We start from the raw sequence: 17,761 nt of genomic DNA on the forward strand, positions 1-17,761 counted from the left end.
GAAAGAATAGAAGTAATTGGATGGGAGGGATTTGTCACCCTTTTTAGGAACTGGCTGGATATGAGCAAATTTCCAAGCAGAAGGAAAAAACACCTTTGGAATAAGAAAGTGAAAAATGATGGCAAGGAATAGGAGTAAGTTCAGGAGCACTGGTTGAGAACAAGTGGAGAAATACCATCAGGACCTTGAGCTTTCTTAGCATCGAGATTCATTAAAATCCTTCTGATATCCTTTGGACGGAAGACCACAGGAGACATTGAATGGAGCGTGTTGGGAATGGTGGAGGTGTTTTACCAAGATCATTAATATATGAGTTGGAAGAAAAATGGGATGCTAGCAGGTCAACTTTATCTTTGGCTGAAGTGACAACAGAACCATCTGTTTTGGACAGAGGTGGGAGCAAAGATGAGCAAAAGTTGCGGCCAATAGCTTTGGCAAGGGACCAGAATGCTCGGCTACCATTATGGTAAGAAGCAAGTTTTCTACTCTTAGCCTGTTCAAACTCTAGTTTGAACTGATTAATAACTGCTTTACAATTGTTGCGAGCTTAGGTGTAGGCAGAAAATGAAACTGAACAATTAGAAACAAGTCAATTACGATATGCAACATTCTTCTCTTGAACAGCCTTAGCACATTTATTGGAAAACCAAGGTTTAGAAAAAGGACGAGATTTTAAAGTGGAGTGTGGGATAAAGGATTCCATTCCTGCAAGAATAATTTCACTGACATGATCTGAGAAAACGTTGACATCAGAAGTTTTGAAACAGTAGTCCGACCAAGGAAAAGAAGAAAAGAAATCTTGCAGGTCATCCCATTTTGCATTCTTGTAATGCCAAACAACATGATGTTGGAAATAGCCATGAGATAAAGGCTCCATTGCAGAAGAGACAATCGCCAAGTTGTGATCTGAAGTGTGATCTGAACTTTAACGCAATCCATAAAATTGCTTGACAGAAACTCTTTCCGGCAACTTCAAGTTGGAGTATCATTTTATAAATTGCCTCTCCTTGAATATATGTTGATTCCCTCCCTTCAGGCTATCTGGCTAATATTCCTTTCGCCACATTAATTTCAAAATATAGTGAACCCAATAGCACATTGTTTTTTGGTAATTCGTTCCAAGACTTTGGAAGTTGAATTTTTCTTCTTGCTGCACTCTTTAGGGGCCATATTATTAGTTTACACAACATTGTACAATACACGAATTCAAAACAAAAAATTTATGTCAAATAATCACGACACAAAAAACTACTTCAACTGAAGGATGCAAAACAAAACATGTGACCAACACATTTACAAACGCTGCTATTGGCTGAGAGAAAGGACCATGTAGTCTGGTCAGAGATAATCGTAAGCCCATTGTAAAGTGAATAAGTAGGCACTGGTTAACATGATCACTGGTTTGTAGAATCATCATTGAAATGCACTACACTTTCATCGTTATCATATGTTTGGTTTTAAGAATCAATTTTGAACCACTGTGTAATATTTTTCTAAAGCACATTTCTGGATGTCATTAAACAATAAAAACAATTTGCAGTTTCCGGGTTATTCAGCGTTTCTTTTAGTGCAATATGTTATAAATGGGTAGTAAACTCAATCTTATTCAATTGTATTGAATTTTGGCACATTATAGTCCTAGTTGCTGATGTGCCATTAACACCCATACAACCAAACAATGTTGTTGAATTTATGATAATACCAATAGTTGGAATTAGCATTAGTAGAAGGAAATGATGCAAGAAAGCAAGCTTATGTAGCATCAGCCAAAAAAAAAAAAAAAAAAACATTTCACACATTCATGCTCTCTAAATGTTTGTCCTCTTGTTTCTTGAATTTCTTTAAGCTATCAATTTCGACAACGACAGACGGAGGTTTGTTCCAGGAATCAACTATCCGCTGGCTAAAGGCATATCTATTAGAAAGCTGTCTTTCCTCAATTTCAGTTTATACCCCCTCTGGTTTGTAATCTGAGCAAGTGGAAGAATCCCATCAGTTTTGAGCCTGCTCAACCCATTCAAGGCTTTATACACCTCAATCAGATCACCTCGCAGGTGCCTACTCTCCAGACTGTACAATTTGCAGAACTTGAGTCTTTCTTCATAAGAGCTCCTCTTTGTTCCCCTCACCAATCTTGTTGCCCTTCTCTGTACCTCTCCAGCAGCTCTATATCCTTCCTAAAATGAGGCTTCCAGACCTGTACGCAGTAATCAAGGTGTGGACTGACCATTGCCTTATAAAAGAGGATAATCACCTTCTTATCCATGCTATCAAAATTCCTCTAAGCATTGACAATAACCCCATAACCTACTCTGGAAACCTGTCTGCACTGCTCAAAAAACTTCATATCTGACTGCACAATTACCCCCAGGTCTTTTTCATTTTCTACCACCCTAAGTGTAGTACCACACAGTTGGTAATTTACTTTGGGGGATTACTTCTATCCATATGCCGTACTTTGCATTTGTCAATGTTTGTCAATGTAAACTTCAATTGCTACTTCTCAACCCATCTGCCCAGCTTTTCTATAATCTGTTGCAGTAGCACACTGTCATTACTGTCATTAACAACCCTGCCAACCTTTGTATCATCAGCAAATTTAGACATTAAGCCTGATATACTTTCATCAATATCATTCATAAATATACAAAACAGTGGTGTTCCCAACACTGAACCCTGGGGAACTCCACTAATAACATTAGTCCACAAAGAGCAGCATCCATTATTATTATTATTAGCCATGTAGTGCAAGGAAGCCTGTGGCTTATGCTGCACTGGCCAAAAAAAAATTTCCGAGTTACCCTGAGAGAGAGAGGGAGAGAGAATAGAAAGGAATCACGAACAAAGAGAAGAATGATGATATCCAGCTCAGGACCCTGGGTGTGCCAAGCCCATACTCACCAGATGTGAGACCCTGATTACCAGTCTCTGTCCTCTCCCACTCAATCACTCTTTTATCCATTGTAGCAACTTGCCCTTAATACCATACTGCTCCAGTTTGTACAGTAGTCTTCTAGGTGCAACAGTGTCAAAAGCTTTGCTGAAATCCAAGTATATGATATCAAAATTATTTTTTGCATCCAGTTCCTTTGTAACCATATCATAGTATCCATTCAAATTTGTCAGACAAGTCTTTCCCTTAACAAACCCATGCTGTGTCTGAATTATTGCTGCAGTCTTGTCTAGATGATCCTGCAATACATCTTTAATTAGTGACTCCATTATTTCCCCCCAGAACAGAAGTTAGGTCTGTAATTACTCGTGTCATCCTTAAATCCCCCTTTGTGAATTGGGAATATATTTGCACATCTACAGTCCATGGGGACTTCCCTGAGTCCAAGGATGCTCTCATAATTATGGATAATGGTTTGCTTACTTCCTTTCCCACCTCCTTTAATATAACTGGATAGATCCCATCCAACCCAGGTGCCTTTGTTATGTTTAACTTCAATTTCTCCTGCACTTTGCTCTCAGTTATTACAAAATCATTAAGCAAACTGTTACAGTTTGATAAACTTCCAGAATTTTCCTCCCTTAATAGCTCCTCATGTGTGAATGCAAAATACTCATTCAGATTATCAGCTATCTGAGCAGGATCATCAACAGTCAAACCATCGATATAAACCAACGAGTCTCAATAGTTCATTTGACGATTTAAGCCTAAACCTTGAACAGTATTTCTTAATCGGTATGAAAAGCCTAATAGCTTCCACAATTCTGTGGGTTTTTACCTTATTATGGTGAAATGCATTTCCCCTTCCATGAAATCATCAATCATATAATAAAACAAATAATTTTTTGGAATTTTCTCATCATTCCTAGTTTTTAAGCTTCGTAAACTTATGCATATCATGTTAGTTGCAATTTGTACATATGTGTTCTTTGTTATTGATTGCTTATCTTTTTTCTGTTTAAATTTTATAACCTCTCCCCCAAAAAAGTCACTGAACAGAAATATGAATTAGTTAGTTTATACATATTACAGTATTAATTAAGCTATGTATATAAGCGCAAATTTATTTTTATTTTGCTAACCTGTGGAAAATATTAATCCGATTTTCACGTATCATTTAATTTTGTTAATTGCTAAAGTAATAAAATATAAATATAAAGTGTAAAATTTGTGTTTTAAATCTTTACTTTTATAGCCTGTGAATAATATTCCTCCTGTTTTTGCATATTAGAAATGCCATTTAATAGAATTGGAATTCAATTTGCAAACATGATCACAATGACCGGTGCTTACTACATATCATATAAGTGAACAGTATTTTATTATGATCTATCCATCGTAGAGTGATTTGATCGTACAATGGACCAATTGTAAAGTGGGGATCCACTGTATTGCAAATGTTATGGCTTCTGCTTGTTGAATTACTATTTGATGATTGTTACAATCAAGATCACATCCCATGTTGTTAGATGTGATTTTATTTATTTTTGACACATTTCAAAAATGTGTCAAAACATTTTTGAAATGTGTCAGCAAAGGAAGTAAGCAAACCCCTAGCCATAATTATGAGAGCTTCCTTGGACTCAGGGGAGGTACCCATAGACTGGAGATGTCCAAATGTAACCCCAATTCACAAAGGAGGATCAAAGTCTGACACAAGTAATTATAGACCTGTTAGTTTAACTTCGGTTCCAGGAAAATTAATGGAGTCACTGGTTAAAGAAGCACTGCAGGATCATCTAGACAAGAATTCAGTTATAGCTCAGACACAGCATGGTTTTGTTAAGGGCAGGTCTTGTCTGACCAATTTGATTGGATACTATGATGTAGTCACAAAAGAACTGGATGCAGGGAATAACTTTGATATTATTTTTTTGGATCTTAGAAAGGCTTTTGATACTGTTGCGCATGGAAGACTGCTGCACAAATTGGAGCAGTGTGGCATTGGAGGCAGATTGCTGCTATGGATAAAGGGATGGTTGAGTGGCAGAAGACAGAGAGTGGTAATCAATGGAAACTGCTCAACGTGGACTAATGTTATTAGTGGAGTTTCTCAGGGTTCAGTGTTAGGTCCATTGTTGTTTTCTGTATTTATAAATGATATTGATGATGGTATATCAAGCTTAATGTCCAAGTTGGAAGACGATACGAAGGTTGGTAGGGTTGTCAAGGACACTACTGACACTGTGCTGCTGCAACAGGATCTGGAAAGGTTGAGCAGATGGGCTGAGAGGTGGCAAATGAAGTTTAACATTGACAAATGTAAAGTATTACATATGGGAAACAGCAACTCAGAGCAACGTATCAAATCTGTGGTACTACACTGACAGTGGTCTGGGGGTGGTTGTGCAGGCAGATATGAAGTTCTCTGACAGTCCAGACGGGCTGCAAGAGTAGCTCATGGTGTATTGTCAATGATATATAGGAATTTTTCTAGCAGGGATAGGGATGTGATTATTCCCTTGAGTACTGTATACAGGTCTGGAGGCCTCATTTCAAGAAGGATGTAGAGCTGCTGGAACGAGTACAGTGAAGGGCAACAAGATTAGTGAATGGAACAAAGGGTTGCTCTTACGAAGAAAGGCTTAAGTTTTGCAAATTACAGAGTCTGGAGACTAGGCTTCGGCAAGGTGATCTGATAGAGGTGTATAAGGCTTTGAATGGCTTGAGCATGCTCAATGCCGATGGGATTCTTCCTCTTGCTCAGAATAATCACCTGAGAGGGCATAAATTCAAATTGAGGAAGGACGGATGTTGGATAGATGTGCGGAAATTTGCCTTTAGCCAGCGGGCAGTTGGTTTGTGGAATAGACTTCCATCGCTTATTTCGGAAGTTGATAGCCTAAATAAATTTAAGGCTCAGCTGGACAGGTATTTCGAACAAACGGAGGGGTGAAATGGGAGTAGTGGTTGTGTGTTTTTTTTTTTTTTTTTGTTTTTTTGGCTGATGCTGAATAAGCTTGCTTTCTTGCATCATATGCCTCTACTAATGATAATGCTAACATGTATTCTCCCTTCTTATCCCAACTGTTAGTTGGGGAAGGGGGGGGGGATTTTTCCTCACATTTTTCTGTAATAAGTTACTGTGACTATACTTAGTTCTTTTACATCAAAGAATCTACAAAAAAAAAAAAAAAAAATCTCTCCCCAACTAATATTTGGGATAAGAATTTGGGGAAGGGGGGATTTTTCTTGCAGAGTCATTGTTATAACAGAACTTTAATTACAGTCACAGTTTTCTTATTGGTTTCTGCAAGTCCTGTTAAGTAAATGTTCTTGGTTATACTCCATCACAACAACTAGGTCAGAGGAATTTTCTTTAATTATTTTGACAATGAATACAATCATTAACCATATTTAGCAGTCATGCTGGCTTGAACCATGATCCACTCAAAGCATATGTGCTTTTGCACCCTCTCATCTGATCCCTTGGCTACTCAGGCCTAAGTCAAAACAATAAACTTGCAACAAATAAAACATGCCAAGAGGTAATTCTCTTTCAAGATGGTTATATTATAAAATTATGTCTAAACTGCTGTTTGTTGACTAAACAAGCAATAGACTAACCATAAACCAATAATTTATATTTCCATTTCAGTATAATGATACCAACCATCCATACATTAGATTATTTTAAATTTTATTACTTTCTTTAAGGTGGTATCAGCACTTTCTTACCTTCACAGCCTGAATATTCTTCATCGTGATATTAAAGATGAAAATATTATTCTTGATCAGCATTTTCACGTTAAGCTGATAGATTTTGGATCTGCAACTTTTATGGCTCCTGAACGCTATTTCTCAACATTTTGTGGAACAATGGAGTACTGCAGTCCTGAAGTTATACAAGGGAACAAGTAAGTATAAATACTTCAGTTGTTTGATTTGTGTGCTAATATCATATTCTCAAACTCTGAGCATCCCTTCCCAAAGTAAATATGACAATTTTTAAAGGACAAGTGTGCTTCACACAGTGGAAAAACTACCATAGCATCAACTCCTCCACCATGGGCATCCAACCAGTATTGTTTGGTTTTTAATAAGGGGAGTCCATCGATCCATTCTTAAATCTCATAGGAGGGTCCAGAATTTCTAGTTTTGCTACTGGCTTCATAGTAAGGAAGTTAATATATATGGTTTTTGACCAATGGAACATCAGTTTTAATTATGTACTATTTTATTATATGCTATATGGTTTTTCATAATGCAAAATTTTGTATTTAGTTTTGGTATTAGACATACAGTAGAAGTAAGTTATAAATATCTATTGATCTTCAAGGACTAAAGTTATGAGTAAGGTATTCCACAATTTGATATTAGGCACAAGTGTTTTCAATATTTATTAATGATATTAATGTAAGAATTTCAAGTTTGATATCTAATTTTTCAAATGATATGTGTATAACTGGCTGTTGACTAAACTAGAAATAGACTAACCATAAAATGAACAATTATACTTCATGCATTTCAGTATAACATTGGATATACTGTTATGCTTAACAGTGTATCCAATGGATTTAAATTTCACTATTTTCTGTAAGGTAATATAGCACTTCCTTAACCCTCACAGCCTTCTTTTTTCCTTTTAATTTTTTTTTAATATTTTTTTGGTGTGCAGAGTGTGTTACTTCAAGATAGATAAACTAGGCAGATGGAGCATTTAAGGCTTTAAAATCATTAAGTAAACTAAATGTTGATGGCATTCTTACTGTTTCTTGACAACACACAGAGGGGACATAAATTTAATTTGAAAAGGAGAGTTGCATTCAGCCACTGAGTAATTTATTGAAGGAATAAATTACTTATTCATGTAATTTATTAATTATTGAAAATAAATTATTGAAGGAATAAAATGAAGGGTTGTGGGAGTGGCTAGTTTGAATAAATTTGAAGACAGTTTTCACAAATTAGAAGGAAGAGAGATATCTAGTAGTTTATTTATTTTTATAATTTACTGATTGCATATAAACATTGAATACTTCATAATTTTGCCTTATACTGCTACCAAAGATTTAAAGTAACATAATGAAATAAAGTAAAGTAGTGAAAAGTCAGAGTAAATGGAATTGTTGATATTGGTCAGTGCACAGTTGATGAATACTAAAGTGGCAATGAATATAAAATAGAGAAGTGGAAAATGGTGTAATAAAAAGGCCTGGCTGATATAAGAAAGCAAAAAGTGGAAGAATTACATTCTTAGCGAAGTGGTAGTGGTAGTAGTAGTAGTGGCATGTGATGCAAGAAAGCAAGTGTATGAGCTTATGCAGCCTCAGCAAAAAAAAAAAAAAAAAAAAAAAAAAAAAATCACACCATTCCCTCCAAATGCCTGTCCAGTTCCTCCTTAAATTTATTCAACCTATCAACTTCCACAACGGCAGATGGAAGTTTGTTCCAGCAATTAACCACCCGCTGGCTAAAGGCAAATTTCCGCACATCTATTCTACATCTGTCCTTTCTTAATTTGAATTTATGCCCCCTTAGGTTTGTAATCTGAACAAGTGGAAGGATCCCATCAGAATTCAGCTTGCTCAATCCATTCAAGGTCTTATACACCTCAATCAGATCACCGCACAGGTGCCTAGTCTCCAGCCACTGCAATTTGCAGAACTTAAGTCTCTCTTGGTAAGAGGATCCCTTCATTCCCCTCACCAATCTTGTTGCCCTTCTCTGTACACGCTCAAGTAAATCTACATCCTTCCTAAAATGAGGCCTCAAGACCTGTATGCAGTACTCAAGGCGTGGCCTGACCATTGCCTTATACAGAGGGACAATCACCTCCTTTTCCCTGCTCGCAAAATTCCTATATATCATTGACAAAACCCCATGACCTGCCCTGGCAGCCTGTCTGCATTGCCCAGAAAACTTCATATCTGACTGCACAATTACTCCCAGGTTTTTTTTTTTATTTTCCTACCACCTTAAGTGTAGTACCACCACACAGTTGGTACGTTTCTCTGGGGTTACTTCTACCCATATGCAGTACTTTGCATTTGTCAAGGTTAAACTTCAGTTGCCACTTTTTTTTTTTTTTTTTTTTTATGTGAACCCCAAACACGAGAGGTATTAGAACCTATAGTACTTAGTACCGTGCTTGGGTTCTTAGCCCATCTGCTCAAATTATCTAGATCCTGTTGCAGTAGCACACTGCCATTGCTGTCATTAACAACCCTGCCAACCTTTATATCATCTGCAAACTTCGACATTAAGCCTGATATACCTTCATCAATATCATAGATAAATATACAAAACAACAGTGGACCCAACACCGAACCCTGTGGGACTCCACTAATAACATTAATTCCCGAAGAGCATCACCCATTGATTACCATCCTTTTATCCATTGTAGCAACTTACCCTTAATAACATTCTGCTCCAATTTGTACAATAGTCTTCCATGCACAACAGTGGCAAAAGCTTTCCTGAAATCCAAATATATGATATCAAAATTATTTTTTGAATCCAGTTCCTTTGTAACCACATCATAATATCCTATCAAATTTGTCAGACAAGACTTTCCCTTAACAAACACATGCTGTGTCTGAATTATTGCTGCAGTGTTGTCTAGATGATCCTGCAATGCATCTTTAACCAGTGACTCCGTTATTTTACCCGGAACAGAAGTTAAACTAACTGGTCTGTAATTACTCGTGTCACCCTTCGATCCCCCTTTGTGAATTGGGGATACATTTGCACATCTCCAGTCCGTGGGACTGGAGATGTGCAAATGTATCCCCACACCTCCCCTGAGTCCAAGGATGCACTCATAATTATGGCTAAGGATTTGCTTAGTTGCTTTGCCGCCTCCTTTAATATAACTGGATGGATCCCATCCACCCCAGGTGCTTTTCTTATGTTTAACTTCAACAATTTCTCCTCCACTTTGCTCTCAGTTATTACAAAATCATTAAGTATCTTGCTACAATTTGATAACTTTCTGCCATTTTCAAACCTTAATAATTCCTCATGTGTGAATGTAGATGCAAAATACTCATAGTTTGTTTGCTATCTGAGCAGGATCATTAACAGTCGAACCATCGATGTCAAGTGGACCAATCAGATTCATCCCCTTCCTTTTAGAGTTTATATAAGTAAAGAAATACTTGTTGTTTTTCTTAGCATCTTTTGCCCAGAATTTCTCGTAATCTGCCTTCACTGCCTAACCTCCTTTGTGACCTGATTACAGAATAGCTTATATCTGCCGTAGGCTTCTGAGTCGCTTGATAATTTATATGCATCCCACGCATTTTTCTTCTCTGTTACAAGTATCATTAGTTCATTTGATAACCATTTAGGCCTAAACTTTGAACAATATTTCTTAATAGGTATGAAACTTTTAGTAGCATCCACAATTAATTCCTTGAATGCTTCTCACTTAGAATTTACTGTTGGTAATATCGTCAGTTGATCCTACTGTACAGAATTTAAAAACTTTCTGAGACCACTGTACTCACCTTTATGGAAGCAAAAACCCTTTCCTTTACCCCTGATGGTAATTAAATCTTTAAGTAAATCACACATCAGTACACTGTGATCACTGCCACCTTGTGGTTCCTTTATCTGCAAATTCTTAATACACGAATAATCACTACTGATAACCAGATCAAGAGTATTACTCTCTCTGGTTGCCTCTCAAACATGCTGCTGCAGAAAACAATCATCCAATAAATCCACAAAAGTCTGACTAGTGTGTGAGTGACCAACCCACAAGTTCCAGTCAATATCTGGGAAGTTAAAATCCCCCATTATAAGACATTCCGATTTACTTGCCCACTCTATTTCTCTGTACAATTGTTCATTGTACTCATTCGAGTCATTAGGCCTATAACACACTCCTACTCTTATTTTTGCTTTCGCAGTGCTTTTGTCACACCAAACTGACTCAACAGTGCACTGTTCATCTATATCAACTGGGTGCACTTCTTTTGATTTTGTTTTTCTTAATTAACAGCATAACACCTCCTCCCTTTCCATCCTGTCTGTCCTTTCTGTACACATTGTACTCCCCAAATTCCAGTTCTGCATTCCTTATATCTGGTGACACCATGTCTCTGCTATCCCAATAATATCCGTCTTTGATGGCTTGACCAACACTTCAAATTCATCAAATTTATTTACTATATTTCTAGCATTAGTATGCATGCAAGCACACATGCTTCTATTCCTATTCCTAGTTACCCTAACACATCCCATATACCCACCTATTTCACAATGACTGCCATCTGTCCCTGAAACCCCCAACACACCTCGCTCCAGGTATCACTTATTCTAATAGAAGTTGTGCAAGAATCACCTTCACCTCTGCCTGCGGCTACTGTTAAACTTTTAGTCCTTGTATCCCCCCCAATCTAGCAGTTTTCCGACCCACCTGACATTGCCTCGATAGCATCAGCAAATATTCTTGCATCCTTTCTATTTAAGTGTATCCCATCCCTGTAGAAGCAGTCTCTCCTGTTAACAAGTACAGACCAGGCTGAAAAAAATTCTATTCCTTGAGCCTTGCACAATCTTTCCAGGGCCGAATTGATCGACAAGGCTCTCATCATATACTCCCTTCTATCGTGTCTGGACAGAATTGCAGACACTTTCAAATTCAACCCTAATTCCCGGCTTTTTCAACAGTGACCTGTACTTGTTAAGTAATTCTGCCAGTCTCCTACTCTTAATATCATTAGTGCCAATATGTTCAACTATATCACCTTTTGTGCCCTTAAAAGATGATATCCGCTCTATAATGTCATCAACCTTTGCCCCTGGCAGACATACCAGGGGCAAAGGTTGATGAATTTTGAAAATGTTCTTCATTTTCAAAATTCTTCATCAGTACTAGTACTACAAGAATTATCACCTACTTCAACATTAGTAGCTATTCTCACATCAACCTCTTTATCTGCGATAGATTGCAAATTCATTTGACTGGGTGACTTAATTTGCTCATTACTTGCTAGTATTCCATGTTGAGAATCAACTGATTGATTTATCTCTGACTGAGCTGTTTTAGGAAATAGCGAAGGAGACTTGTCCTTTGCATCTTTTCCTTCTACTTTTTTTAACATTGATACTGTTTGACTCCAGATTAGTATGACAAATAACACATTTTGATGTATTATTTGTCAATGTAGCAATCTGCATACAGCATTTAATTTTTATCGATTAATTCAGTCTAGTTACTATTAGCAGTGTAGTATAAAGTAGTACAGTTGATCCTGTTGTCCTTGATTGAGGTATTTCTTTAAGGTGGTTATATCTCCCTTATGGATTTCCTCGACCCGGAGCTGTGACTCGCCAACCCTGCACTTGACCTAGTTATAATTACTCTAGTATGGGTATATGGGCCGACCGGGCTAGCCGGGTAGGTAAAGTGCCTGCCTGGCAACTCAAAGGTCGCGGGTTCGAATCCCACTTCGGGCTTGGATCAAAGTACTGCAAAAACCTTGGGAGGTGAGTTATGGCCACAGAAGCCGATGCTCCAACAACTACCAAAAAAAAAAAAAAAATGGGTATATGGATGATAAATTAAAATTGCAAAACACTAAATACCTGTTCATTTCTTGTAACTAGAAAACAGATTATCAGTTCAGCCACCTTCTTCGCTATCCATTAATACAAAACATTGCTAAAAAAATTCTAATAATCCACATATAAGATAACTTTTTACGTCGCACAATTCAAACATACAACACTGAACTCAGGCATGTGCAGTAATCTGTAAAGTCAGTTCGACAGTGACAAACTTTCTAGAAGCAACCATGTCAAAATGGAGTACCACCTTTAGGTTAAGTACATCACAACCAGCCTTAACACCATCAGGAGAGGAATCTTTCAGGGAGATGCCCTCAGTCCTCTATGGTTCTGTCTAGCACTCAACCCACTATCCACCATGCTGAACAACAGCAAGTATGGATATACCCTCAGAGAAGGAAGAAAAAACCTGTAGACCCTCTCTACCTGGTGTACATGGATGATATCAGCCCACATGGCAACCAAGAGGCAACTATAGCAGCTGCTCCGGATCACCGAAGAAATCAGCAATGATACCAGGATGGAATTTGGACTAGACAAATTGCAAGGCCCACAGATTGCATCATGGAGAAATTAGTGAGCTGAAACCTGGTAAGAGATCGAAGCCATGACTGGGGGGGAGACCAACAAATACCTGGAGTGATGCAGCTCAGAATTTAGAGCACAAGGAGATCAAGGCGTGCCTGACTGAAAAATACCATCAGAGACTCAAAAGCCTGTTCAAAGCAAAGCTGAATGGATGGAACACAGTAAAAGCCATATACATATATGCAATCCCATTGCTAACATACTCCTTCAGGATCATAGATTGGACTAACGTCAGGCTGGAGGATATTGTGAGAAAGACAGACGATGACTACGAGCCGCCAACACCACTCGAAGTGAGCCGTGAAAAGACTGACCATTGTGTGGAAAGAAGAGACTTAATAGATTTCATCGAGCAACAGAAGAAAGCAGTAGTGAACCAGAAGGCTTACTTCCAAAAAAACACACCACTGTAGGGCCATAAGGAAGATGGACAAACGGAACATCCCACTCAACTTAAGCCAGGAGGTCCCTCCTGCTCAGACAGAACAAACAAAGCTAGAAAGATGGGCAAAAAAAACAGTTCACAGCAGGCACTACAGTGACCTCCATCAATACCACACGATAAAATGGCTTCTGATGCATGACTGACGATGGGATACTCTTCCCCGAGACTGAAAGTTTCATGCCAGCCATCCAAAACCAAGTCAACACCAGAAACTATAGAAAATACATTGCCCAGGCGCCTGGAGTGACAGATGATACATGTCAACAATGCCACCTGGCCTCAGAAACGATTCAATGCATCACCGCAGGATGCGGGATGATCACCCAGATGGAGTACACTCATAGACACAATCTGGTAGCCAGGATTACATCAGAAGCTAGCAAGGGGATACCAGTTGATCAAAGAAAGTGTACTGCTTTACAATTATGAACCCCAGGCTAGAGACACCAACCCACAAGCTGTACTGGGATCGTGCCATAATAATGGACAAGACAATCCTGCACAACCGACTGGGTGTAACCCTTGTCAACAAGAAGGTAAAGGCTACCTGTCTAATCGACATAGTGGTGCCAAACACTGGCAACCTCTAGAAAAGCCATGAGAAAGTGATCAGGAAGTACACAGACTGGATGTAGGAGATCAACGAGACGTGGCAAATGTAGTGAGTAACAACCATCCTGATCATTGTGTCAACCACTGGTATGGTGCCAAAAACTCTACACAAGCACCTAGCATCAATAAGTCTCCCAGAAAACACCTACAAGGAACTCCAGAAAGTAGCAATCCTGAACACCTGTAGTATAGTTAGAGAGTTCCTCAACCAATAGTAACACCAGACAACCACCCTGTGCACTTGGTACCAGTACCCATCATGGGATGGAACCCTCCATTAGAAATCATATAGTAACAACAGTAATAATAATAAGACCAAGTTTAATCAATCTTTGGAGGGAACAGAACATTCCCTTAGAACATTCATCTGTTGCATTTGCTAATGCAACAGATGCCACATTTAAAGATCTACAATTTCCTGTGCTTTGTTATTGAAAAAATATATTATTAGTTTTGCATCAATGAAGACAAATGCTAGTCTGCAGGAAGCAAAAGATGTACATTTAAAATTTGGTGTACTTATGCCATGCCATATTTGAAATAAATTTTGAAAAAATTTGAAAATGGAAGTGAACAAATGTATTTTAATATATACACAGTTATTTTAAATTTTTTTAGAAGTATGTACTTGTAGGCATAATAAGCAGAAATATATGTGCATGTACAATTTTATATTTCACAAGCTTAATGGTGTTTTGAACTGAAAAATGGACAGGACTGAAAGATTAGTGTCTGTGTTTTGTCTAAAAGATTTTCTCAATTTTCAGTGGAATTAATATTTTGATTTTTGAAAATAAAATAACAAAAAAACACGTTTTTAAATATTTATTTTTTTATTAAAAAATGAAAAGTAACATACAACAACAAATACTGCAAACCTTTCATTAAAGATGAAAAATTGGTTGCAGAATTAAAAAAAAAAAAAAAAAGTTTTCCAAAAATTAAAAAGAAAATTGGCACCTATCAGATGCAGTCCCACTATCATCTTTGTGACTCTGGTTTGCACCACTGCTGCCAGGTTAATTGGTGTATTCTTTAATGTTACTTTTACTTTGCATATTTGTTTGTTTCGGTGAATATTAAGTGGGACCGACTGTTTGGAAACCTAAGAGAAATGTCATAGAGTGAATGTTAGTAAAAAAATAATGGACGTTTTGGTTTGAACTTTAATGGATCAAAACTTTAACAAGAATTGCATCTTTTAATGCATAATCAATACAGTTAAATTCTATCTTAAGACAATCAAATTTTTTCACTATATTTAAGCAACATATTTTCAAGATACATCTATAATATACCCAATTAGGAAATTAATGGTTATTAATGGTCATTCAATTATGACAAATATTTTTGTCGTTGTATTAGAAGCCTTTTTTTAATTCAGACTTTATTAAGCTATATTCGTTTTGTTGAATTGTTTATTTATTTATTTATTTTTATTTTATTTTTTTCTATACTTTCTTACTAACTAATGTTTATTACGCTATAAGTAATCTCTCTTCTGCTCTGTTTTAGATATCGTGGGCCAGAACTAGAAATGTGGGCACTGGGAGTTACACTCTACACTTTAATATTTGGAGAAAATCCATTCTTTGATGAAGATGAAACCATTGCTGCTGTACTAAAGCCGCCATTCCGGGTTTCACAAGGCAAGTAAATATCTTCAGTTGGTTTTATAACATCTACCTTGGCAGATGGCCAAATTTATGTGATAGAATTCTTGGTCTTTCTCACAATTTAAAAGTAAGACTCTTTTATACTGACTTTTTATTAACAAAAATAAACAAACCTGAAATTGCAATTAGGGTCACTGATCACTGTGTCATTAATTTTGTTGTTCAATAGATGAGAGTGAAATATAGGGCAAATCAAATTTAACTTACACCTTCCATTTACTCTACATTTTGAGTATCAGTAGATATGGTTGTGAAATAAAGAACAAGTAGCAAAGACACCAAGTTTTTATTTCAAATGTAGGATCATTACTAATGTTCACAACACAGCTCCTCTTGCTGACCTAACACGTATGCCATCATCCCACATGTCCAACATGTCCAGGTCTACATTTATGTAGTATTACAGGTGCAACATCTGAAATCCAGTAACTTCGGGACTGGAGATTGCTGGGTTATGGACAATAAATCTAACTCAAACCTGTCAAAACGGTGGCCACCAAAGCATTGTCAACTTTCACAATGTTACAAGGTTAAACTTATATGAAAATAATGATGATACTTAAAGGAGATATATTAATAAAGTATTTAAATAAAATTCATAATAATATATGAAAATAATGATAATACTTAAAGGAGATATATTAATAAAGTATTTAAATAAATTCATAACTTATAAGAATTTTCATTAAATGTTAATGGTTTACATCATATTTTATCTAAGAGAAATATTTTAAAATATTTATACAGTTGAAAACTCTTTATAGCAACACTCCCTCCCCACCAGTATAATGAGAAAAATGATTGCCATATAATTTATTCATAATATCAGGGAAAAAACAAAGATAAATTGTAATGTAATTCTACTAAAACAATATAGTGTAATCTTATTCTGAGTATATACTACTGTATTAAACAAGGTTATAATAAAAATTGAACATTTTGCATTGAATATATGATGTAGCAAGATTAAGCTGCAAATTACATACTACAATATCCATGTATATTAAGGCCTGTCCATTGGGGAATTAGTTTCAGACTTAAAATAATCTGTAAAAATGTGCTGTTTCAGCAGTAGAGCATATTTTAAAAGAGAATTATGAAGGCACATGATAGTGATTATTTCACTTTCTCAGTTAGGCTGTACTTCCAACTCACCACATACAATTTATAATCCTTGATAAGCATCATTCAGTGAAACTTCTTGCTCGACCACAGGTTCTGGTTCCTCAGCAATACAAATTTCAGGTTCCATTACATCAGCAGCAAGTTCCTCTTTATTCATGCATATTCTGAAACATTCATTTTCTGCATCCACTGTGGTGTAGCCTTCAAAATATTTTTCCCTCTAAGTTTCCTCAGTGATTCATGGCCTTAAAAATTTCTTTTCTTGTTGGACTGTCCCTTCCGCTGTAAAGCTCCAAACAAACAAACAAACTTGTTGGACTGTCTTTGCGATTAATAAAGGAGGAAGCATGTGGAGCTTCATTTGTTGCATCATTTAGGTTGACAAATCCAGCATGTTTGAAGCAGTTGGCAATCACTTTCCATCAATATCATCTCATGCTGAAACGTGTCAATACAGGTAGTTCTCAACTTTACGAGTTAATTCATTAAGTTCTCAACAATGAAATTAGTTAGCTAATTAGTTTGTTTAAACAATAATTGATTTATCGAAAGTAATGAAAACGTAGCCTGTAAAATGAAGTAAATTATAATAATAGAGAAATTATTTACGACTTAAAAATGTCAAAGAATGTTTATTCTTCATCATCATTGACTAAATGCACACTTGTTGATCATCACTCATTATTGGCTTGGTACTCATTGGTTTGTTGCACAAGAAATCTTCTTCTTTAGAAGTGTTTCAAGAGGCATTTGTTTCCAAGATAATCTTCTCTTTTGTTTCTAAATTTCAATAGCATGCATAAGCATTTTTTTAACGGAATGCACATATTGCAACTAACACGA

At 36.7% G+C, this 17,761-nt stretch overlaps 1 protein-coding gene across 4 annotated transcripts in view; it reads left to right on the forward strand.

Moving 5' to 3' along the window:
- Pask (PAS domain containing serine/threonine kinase) overlaps nucleotides 1-17,761 on the forward strand; it is a 413,885-nt gene that overhangs the window by 364,354 nt on the left and 31,770 nt on the right. For all 4 annotated transcript variants that reach the window (XM_090376045.1, XM_090376047.1, XM_090376046.1 and 1 more), the window contains 2 exons: nucleotides 6,611-6,810; nucleotides 15,633-15,766. In XM_090376045.1, coding sequence (XP_090232171.1) covers nucleotides 6,611-6,810; nucleotides 15,633-15,766 — 334 coding nt within the window. The remainder of the gene's footprint in view (nucleotides 1-6,610; nucleotides 6,811-15,632; nucleotides 15,767-17,761) is intronic.

This window comes from Mastigoproctus giganteus, chromosome 6 (assembly GCF_048544385.1).
Source record: "Mastigoproctus giganteus isolate SK-2022 chromosome 6, ASM4854438v1, whole genome shotgun sequence".
Taxonomy (NCBI): domain Eukaryota; kingdom Metazoa; phylum Arthropoda; class Arachnida; order Uropygi; family Thelyphonidae; genus Mastigoproctus; species Mastigoproctus giganteus.